The sequence below is a fragment of the Oryctolagus cuniculus genome, chromosome 3, assembly GCF_964237555.1.
Source record: "Oryctolagus cuniculus chromosome 3, mOryCun1.1, whole genome shotgun sequence".
NCBI classification, from domain to species: domain Eukaryota; kingdom Metazoa; phylum Chordata; class Mammalia; order Lagomorpha; family Leporidae; genus Oryctolagus; species Oryctolagus cuniculus.
The window spans coordinates 182,311,793-182,321,161 of record NC_091434.1 but is presented as its reverse complement, the minus strand read 5'-3'; the positions used below and the strand labels follow the sequence as shown (position 1 = coordinate 182,321,161).

The following is a 9,369-nucleotide window of genomic DNA, read 5'->3' as shown; positions in this document are numbered from 1 at the left end:
TCTTTCTCTCTCTGTCTATAACTCTACCTGTCATGAAAACACAAAACAAAGTTTTGACAGAATGAATTTAAAAATAATAAAGTAAAAATAGTCCCACTTTTAAGTGATTCATTTAAAAATTTTGTAATTCAATGAAGATTCTTGTTATTAATAAATAGGGGCGGGCACTGTGGCATAGTGGGTAAAGCTGCCACCTACAGTGCTGGCATCCCGTGTGGGCACTGGTTCAAATCCTGGCTGCTACTCTTCTGATCCAGCTCTCTGCTATGGCCTGGGAAAAGCAGAAGAAGATGGTGCAAGTGATTGGGTCCCTGCACCCATGTGGGAGACCCAGAAGAAGCTCCTGGCTGCTGGCTTCGGGTCAGAGCAGCTCCAGCCATTGTGGCCAACTGGGGAGTGAATCAGCGGCTGGAAGACCTCTTTCTCTCTCTGCCCTCTCCTTCTCTCTCGTCATAACTCTGACTTTCAAATAACTAAATACATTTTTAAAAAAAAATAAGATCATGACTATTTCACCACCTAGTAGCCTCTGTTATTTCTGTATTTAAGAACCTGTATTTTATTGGGGTGATGGTGTGTCTCCTCCTCTGTTATCTGTATTTAAGAACCTGTATTTTATTGGGGTGATGGTGTGTCTCCTGTTATCTCTATTTAAGAACCTGTGTTTTATTGGGGTGATGGTGTGTCTCCTCTTCTGTTATCTCTGTATTTAAGACCTGTGTTTATTGGGGTGATGGTGTGTCTTCTCCTCTGTTATCTCTGTATTTAAGAACCTGTGTTTTATTGGGATGATGGTGTGTCTCCTGTTATCTTTGTATTTAAGAACCTGTATTTTATTGGGGTGACAGTGTATCTCCTCTTCTGTTATTTCTGTATTTAAGAACCTGTGTTTTATTGGGGTGACGGTGTGTCTCCTGTTATCTCTGTATTTAAGAACCTGTGTTTTTTGAGGTGATGGTGTGTCTCCTCCTCTGTTTTCTCCGTATTTAAGAACCTGTGTTTTTTGGGGTGACAGTGTGTCTCCTCTTCTGTTAGGGCTTTACCAGGAGTCTGTGGGCAGGAGTCATTTGGTGATGTTTCAGGAGGGTTCTTCTGGGAGCTGTCCATTGGGAGACTCAGCGTTTGTGCGTCTCCAGGCCTTCGTCTGCTGGTTTTGTTCTTTGTTGAAATGTGTACGTGATGACTGAGACTAGTTAACCATCGTGGAGCAAGAGCCAGTCTTGAGGATGGAAGAAGCTGGGGTCCATGGCCACCTGGAGCTTTCGGGCCAGTTGTGGGCATTCTACCTCTGGATTTCTCTGAAGGACACAAATAAACAGCTTCCTTGTTTAAGCCACTTACTCGTGTTTTGTTGTAAACCTAATCTGTAGAACTTCACCCATTATCTTACATTATCTCCATGTACACATCAACTTTCTACACTATTCCTTACATGACCTTTTACTTCCAGTTGAAGCCAAGTCTTATGTCTACTCAGTGTTTCAGATTTTTAAACCAGGTCTCATACATTTGGAGAGGGGACTGAGACTTTAAAAATAGATAAAACCTTGGCCGGCGCTGCAGCTCACTTGGCTAATCCTCCGCCTGCAGCGCTGGCCCCCGGGTTCTAGTCCCGGTTGGGGCACTGGATTCTGTCCTGGTTGCTCCTCTTCCAGGCCAGCTCTCTGCTGTGGCCAGGGAGTGCAGTGGAGGATGGCCCAAGTGCTTGGGCCCTGCACCTCATGGGAGACCAGGAGAAATACCTGGCTCCTGGCTTCGGATCAGCGCGGTGCGCCGGCCACAGCGCGGCAGCCATTGGAGGGTGAACCAATGGCAAAGGAAGACCTTTCTCTCTGTCTCTCTCTGTCCACTCTGCCTGTAAAAAAAAAAAAAAAAAAAAAAAAAAAAAAAGAGAGAGAACAATAATAGAATCTACCTCCTGTGCTGAAAATGAAATGAATTGGTACAGAAACCTTAAGATGGTGCCCAGCACATAATCACCATGTTACTTTCTAGCCTAAACAGTGTTAACATCACAGATAAATCATGACCATTGTCCCTTGGATTTTTGTAGTGTAGGGAATTCCCTTTACTTGCCAGTGTGAGTGCACTCAATTTCAAAGACCTGTCTCAGGAGTAGCTACTTCGTCCAGTGGTTTTGCTCTCCACATCTCACGTTGGAGTATGTGGGTTTGATTCCTGGTTCTGACTCCTGACTCCAGCTTCTTGCCAAGACAGACCTTGGGGTAGTGGGCAGTAGGTGATGGCCAGTTTCCTGCCACCTGTATGGGAGAACTGAGTTGAGTCTCTGGCTTCCAGCTTCATCCTGCCTCAGCCTGGCCCTGGTCATTATAGACTTTCGGGGAGAGAGCCAACAGATGAGATCATATCCCCCCACCCTTTCAAATAAATAAAAATATGTACATAAAGAAAAGATCCCAACAGCTCCTCTTTTAAGCTTATAATTACTCCAGACGGAATTTGTTTCCTTCTCTTTGCAAACACTAAGTTTTAGCATTGGTCACATCGTTATGCCTGTGCGTGTGGCTTACAAGACCTTGATTTCCTGCACCTTGCACAGTGCCTGTCAGTAGATGCTCAAGAAATTATATGAATAAATGGCAGATATAAGAATAGATCTAGCTTCTAGGTGCCTTATTTTTTCCATTGTTAAATTACCTGAAACCTAATGGTACAAAATTAAGACTTCAGTTGAACACAAAAATGAAGCAATTCTGGATTTCAAATTTCCTAGGAAATTTGTATATTCAATATATACATTTCAAAATAGATTCTACCATGTCCCCAGGACAGAGCCTAGGACTTGAATATCCAGTGAATAAAGTAACACACTTTGGAGAATGAGAGGGGCACTATTACTGATTACTTGAAGTGACAAGCGCGTATCAGGACTACCCTGGAAAACTGGGAAGTAACGATTCAGATAGGAAATTGCTGCATTGAGAAACGTACAAAATGACCCTAGTAGTTCAGTGTAGGTTCCCTGGACAATGCGCTAGGTGAGAGGAGAAGATTTCTTCCAACAAAAAGTGCTTCCCCTAAGCTCAGTTTCCCATAGAATTTGTGACTCCTTGCAGTGGGAATTGTAACGTCCCTTGGGTTCCATGGTCTGAGTTGTTGGTGATATTCCAGACAACTGTTATTTTGTGGCAGTAAGTGAATTGTGTCCTTACATGGTTGCTTTTACACTTCAAAAAAGGACAGCGGGGAGGATGGAGTACTTCCATTAGTACCCACCAGTGCACTGCCAACCCAGCAGTACCCTGGTCCTTGTGTGTAGCAGGATGAGGAAGAACCATTCCTTCATACTGTTGACTGACCTAAGCTTCCTCGACTCACTTACAGATTATTCCTTAGCATAATCCATCCATGTGATATCATAAAATTTACCTTAAATCCTGGTACACAATAGGAGGATACCTAGAGGAGACTTTCAGGACACAATTTAAGAAGTTTGTATTATTTTGGAGTAGGAAGCTGTTGAAGTATCCTAAGTAGCAAAGTGAGATGGTCAAATGTACATTTGAAAAGTTTATTATTATTTGAAACGCAGACCTATAGGGAAAACGAGATATCCTCTATCTGCTGGTTCCAAATGCTCTCAAGAGCCCAGGCTGGACCAGGCTGAAGCCAGGACCCCAGAACTCCCTCAGGGTTTCCTGTGTGGGTGGCAGGGACCCAAATACTTCAGCCATCGCTTGCTACCTTCCAGAGTACACGTTTTTAAGAGGCTGGATCAGATTTGGAGCCAGGACTCAAACCCAGGTACTCTGATGTGGGATGCAGCTATCCCAACCAGCAGCTTACCTCTTGTGCTATAGCACCTGAATTAACATTTTAAGATCTTTCTTGTGGTATATAAGGCTTTTTGTTATGGAGGAAAAGATTAGAAGTGGAGAAATGGGAAGTCATCAAGTAGATCAAATAAAAGATGATGGGCAGCTTGGATCAGGATGCAGGCAGTGGAAATGGGAAATGGAAGACGTATTTTGTACTTAGAGTGAATCAGTCACTGATGAATTGATGTAGGTGAATGAGAAAGAGAATAATCAAGGTAATAGGTGATGGTGATGCCAGATTTTAGCAACTAGATCTGGTTGCCATTTGGTGAAATGGAAGATTCAAGGTGAGAAGGGGTAATATGTATTTTTAAATGAGAATAAATTGAGATGCTTGTTTGGGACATGGTAACTCTGAGATGGAAGGAGAAAAATAATAGGGCTAGTAAAAAGGATCAAACATGAAATGGTATGTGAATTACATTCTGATGTGCTGTATGTTCTTAACTTTCTCCTAATATAGAGATAGAAGTGTCTTATTGTATTTGTTCTCATAAGGGATATAAAGGGTATTAGGAGATGAGAAAACATTTCAGTCCATAGAATGAGGCCAAGATACAGGGTGAAAGGTAGATTGTGGGGTATACCCTGATGTCCAGTTACTATTTTTTTTAATTTATTTGACAGGTAGAGTTTACACACACACACACACACACACACACACACACACACACAGAGAGAGAGAGAGAGGGAGGGAGGGAGAGAGAGAGAGAGAGAGAAAGGTCTTCTCTCCTTTGGTTTACTCTCCAAATGGCTGCAATGGCTGGATTTACGCCGATCCGAAGCTAGGAGCCAGGAGTCTCTTCCTGGTCTCCCATGTGGGTGTAGGGGCCCAAGCACTTGAGCCATTCTCTACCGCTATCGCCACAGCAGAGAGCTGGATTGGAAGAGGAGCAACCGAGACTAGAACCCGGCGCCCATATGGGATGCCAGCGCTGCAGGTGGAGGATTAACCAAGTGCACCACGGTGCCAGACCCTCCGATTACTATTGTAATTCTACAGCACGGGGTCAGGAAGCATATGGGTCAAGTGGTTAACCAGGCCTGGGAAAAGCTGAGGGTCATTAATACAGACTGTGTTTATTCCTGAGTGTAGTCCACAGTGCTCCATAATCATCTTGCACGCTACACAATGCCAAGATCACTAAGGTTCACCTGGTTCAGTTGAGACTAAATCTCACTCTTCAGATTCACCCTCTGTCACTCATGAATTTTTAAGGACCTAAATATATATCCTCTGTCTCTGTCATGGATAATGTTTCTGAAGTGACTACCTTTCTTTCTTTTTTTTTTTTTTTTTTTTGACAGGCAGAGTGGACAGTGAGAGAGAGAGACAGAGAGAAAGGTCTTCCTTTTTCGTTGGTTCACCCTCCAATGGCCGCCGCGGCCAGCGCACCGCGCTGATCCAAAGCTAGTAGCCAGGTGCTTCCTCCTGGTCTCCCATGGGGTGCAGGGCCCAAGCACTTGGGCCATCCTCCACTGCACTCCCTGGCCACAGCAGAGAGCTGGCCTGGAAGAGGGGCAACCGGGACAGAATCCAGCGCCCTGACCGGGACTAGAACCCGGTGTGCCGGCACCACAAGGCGGAGGATTAGCCTAGTGAGCCGCGGCGCCGGCCGGAAGTGACTACCTTTCTATCTTGATGACATTGATTTCTTTCTCCCTCTCCCTCCTTCAGGTCAATTTGTTGTTGTTGTTGTTGTTGTTGTTTTTTTGACAGGCAGAGTTAGTGAGAGAGAGAGAGACAGAGAAAGGTCTTCCTTCCACTGGTTTACCCCCCAAATGGCCGCTACAGCCGGCACGCTGCACTGATCTGAAGCCAGGAGCCAGGTGCTTCCTCCCAGTCTCCCATGCAGGTACAGGGACCCAAGCACTTGGGCCATCCTTCACTGCCCTCCCGGACCACAGCAGAGAGCTAGACTGGAAGAGGAGCAACCGGGACAGAATCCGGCGCCCTGACCAGGACTAGAACCTGGGGTGCTGGCACTGCAGGTGGAGGATTAGCCTAGTGAGCTGCGGCGCTGGCCCAGGTCAATGTTTTAAAATGGTATTTATTATAAGTCATTGTTGGGTTATAAAATCAGTTATATATGATGTGATGCAAGCAGTATTGAAAATATAGAATAGGATAGAAAATGTTAGAGTAGCACTCATGTAGAAAGGGGACACACAGTTTTATGAAACCTTTGTGTTCTCAGAATACATTTATATATAATGTATATAGAATCTATATATGCATCCATTCAGATTCTGACACACACACATGCATGCATACACATGCACATAGCCTTGTAAAAAGTATTGTTGGTCATTACCCTTAGGTAAACAAGGCTTTTTAAATCAATAGATCTGTATGTGATCTCTGTCAGTCTGAACTACTATTGATTTATCATTACAGTGGTCATGTACCTGGAAAGTCCGCAGTTTGATTAGCTTATTTGCTGTCTTCCTTATCGATACTGCATATATTCTGATAATTCATCATTTCTGATGATATGATTCACTAGTGAAGAATTATTTGGAGCCTCTGCATGTAACACTTTTAGGCTTATGCCTTCTAATTTTAATCCTGGACGAGTGGCATTGCATTTTTAAAAATTTTACCATTTAAGCTTCTCTCAAGGTGATGGCTTGTCTTTCATGGTGGAATTCTGATATTTTCCCTTTTCTGTTTAAATCTCTGAGTTGTCCCTCCCAAAGAACAGAGCTTCTAGCTCTTCTGAGTGACCCTGTCCTTCTTCCTTTTAGTTCCAGCCACCTGTCTGTTCTGGGTGACTCCATGCCCTACTCCTTTGGAAATGGACTCCAAGTCCACCATTTTTGTGACTCAGATCTCCAGTCTCAGTGTGAAACTGGACACTACTCTATTTGCATGTTAGCAAAGAGCGGCTGATCGTAGAGGAAACGTGACAATCCGTGTCATCTGTGAAGAGGACAGACAAAGAGCTGAAGAAGATTCATTGAACTGTACTGCGACAGACTAAGTTGGGCGGAGACAAGAGACAGGTACTGTGAAACAGCAGGGTGAAGAGACTCAAAAGTTTCAAGTCAGCCAGGAGATTACGTCTATCAACAGAGAGGACCAAGAGCAGGGCAGCCTAGCTGCTGACATGCTGGGAGTCGTTGAGAGGCTGTCCCTGGTTCTGTCGGTCACCCAGTTCATTGTGGGGATTCTTGCCAATGGTTTCATCGGGTTGGTCAACAGCAGCAAGTGGGTCAAGAGCAAGAGCATTTCTTTGTCTGATTTCCTCATCACCAACCTGGCCTTTTCCAGGGTCATTCTGCTGTGGATTTTCTTGACCGATGGTCTTTTACTAGTGTTCTCTTACGGGACACATGACTCAGGGATAATGATGAAAGTTATTGATATTTTCTGGACATTTACAAACCATTTGAGCATTTGGCTTGCCACCTGTCTTGGTGTCCTCTACTGCCTGAAAATTGCCAGTTTCTCCCACGCCGCATTCCTCTGGCTCAAGTGGAGAGTGTCCAGGGTGGTGGTGTGGATGCTCCTGGGGGCACTGCTCTTTGCCGGCAGCAGCACCGTGTCTCTGGTCAATGAATTCAAGATACATTCTGTCCTCGAAGAAGCTGGTGACTCAGAGAATGCAACTGAGCTCACCAGAAAGAAGAAAGGAGAATATGAACTGATGCACGTTCTTATGGCTCTTTGGTACTCCCCTCCTTTGATTCTGTCCCTGGCCTCCTACGTTTTGCTCATTCTCTCTTTGGGGAGGCACACACGGCAGATGCAGCAGAATGGCGTCAGCCCCAGAGACCAAAGCACTGAGGCCCACAAGAAGGCCATCAGGATCATCCTCTCCTTCCTCTTCCTCTTTCTGCTCTACTTTCTTGCCTTTTTAACTTTATCCTCCAGTGATTTCTTACCAGGAACCAAGGTGGTTAAGATGATTGGTGAAGTGATTACTATGTCTTGTCCTACTGTCCATTCATGTATCCTCATTCTAGGGAACGACAAGCTGAAGCAGACATTTGTGGGGATGCTCCGGTGTAAGTCTTGTCATCTGAAGCCTGGATCTAAGGGATTCTGTTTCCCTTAGAGGGCATAGGGTGGAGCCCAGGAGTCCTGTGGCCTGGCTCAAGTCTTTGGGATCCTCCTGACATTCCCGTGGTACCAGTTCTGTGACATCAGTAGGAGAGAGACACAGCTGGTTCTGAAATGGTTGCTTTGGAAGCGGTAAAACAGTCTTCGGGAATGTCAAGGTAATGAGAACCCTGGAGCTGTAGTTCAGTCACCATCAGGTTAGCTTAATGAATCTGAGTACATTTCAGCTTAAGTTTGGCACTGCTGTAAATAAAATAGAGACTTCAGTTACAAAAGCTTTGTACCGCTCTAGATGTGGGTTTGAATTCTGGTTGTGTCAATTTCCCAAGGTTTTGGCCTCGTGTGGATTAGTTTAATTACTTGTCTGATTTTTTTCTTCCATGATTTTAATATAACATCAACTTCATAGAATAATAGAGAGTCAGGAGATAATATTTTAGGACAGTGTGTTGTGTAAAATGCTTAGTAAGTGAAGGCTATTATAACTAACAGTCATAGAGCAAGAGCAGTTCCCGTATAATACCAGTTTCTGCAGCCCATTGTGTGATGAAGAAGGCACTGGAATGAAAATCAAGACCTTTGGATTCGAGGTTCTAATCTGCTCTTGGGTTTTATGGTCATCTTGTTAAAGTAAATTTACATTTTCTAAACTGGGCAAAAACACCCAACCACTTCTTCTTTTTTAAACTGAGATGCTTATTTGTTTTTAATTTACAGAATCTTATTGAATTTAATGTGAGCAGTTTCATAAGTTTGATTAATCTTATTTAAATTGAAGTACATTAAACGCTGATTCACTTCCTGTCATTGAGCAGTTTTGATGTTAGTGGGAATATTTTTATTTTACATTAAATATTTTTATTTTACATTAAAATTCTCAAACTTGTGTATATGTTCAGTTAGCACAGATGGTATTTCTGTGTTTGTAACAATATTTTGGCTCTCGAATGTGGAGTATTATGGCTGAGAATGTGTTCACTGACGCCAGACACCCTGGGCTCGCTCCCGGCCATGCACCTTGGGAGCCGGTTCCTTAACCCCTCTCTATTGCCCTTCTTTGTTTTTAAAGTGGTAATAGTAATGGCGTTTTTTATGGGGTTGTTGGAAGGAATGAGTGCGTTAGCACATGAATGGTGCTCAGAGCCCTACATGAAGTAAACACTCAGTAAACATTTTATTATTGAAAGGGGTATATTTTGACATAGCCTGAAGGATTGTCACATTGCTTGACATTTAGTCATATGTAACCAAAAATCAATTTGGGGATTATTCTGAAATTTTATGTATTAATTTTTGAGATTGTAGGAGTAAAATGGCTTTTGATGTGCATATTTGCTTGTAATTTTATTCCTGCCTAATGAAGAAACATCTGTGAATATTCCTAATTAAGAATAATTTGTGATTCATTTACAATTCACTAAAATATAAAAATTTAAAAGTTACTATTTTTCTCCATCTGCAATT

The 9,369-nt window shown here is 43.4% G+C and overlaps 1 protein-coding gene across 1 annotated transcript; it reads left to right on the top strand.

Moving 5' to 3' along the window:
* Positions 1-5,948: 5,948 nt before the first annotated feature.
* TAS2R3 (taste 2 receptor member 3) lies at positions 5,949-9,158 on the top strand. The gene has a single exon (XM_051835128.2). The coding sequence runs from the start codon at positions 6,950-6,952 to the stop codon at positions 7,898-7,900; it is 951 nt and encodes a 316-aa protein (XP_051691088.1). The 5' UTR covers positions 5,949-6,949; the 3' UTR covers positions 7,901-9,158.
* Positions 9,159-9,369: the final 211 nt, after the last annotated feature.

Bases quoted from the DNA above. Each gene is read 5' to 3' on its own strand.
- TAS2R3 (XM_051835128.2), top strand. From the start codon at position 6,950: ATGCTGGGAGTCGTTGAGAGGCTGTCCCTGGTTCTGTCGGTCACCCAG.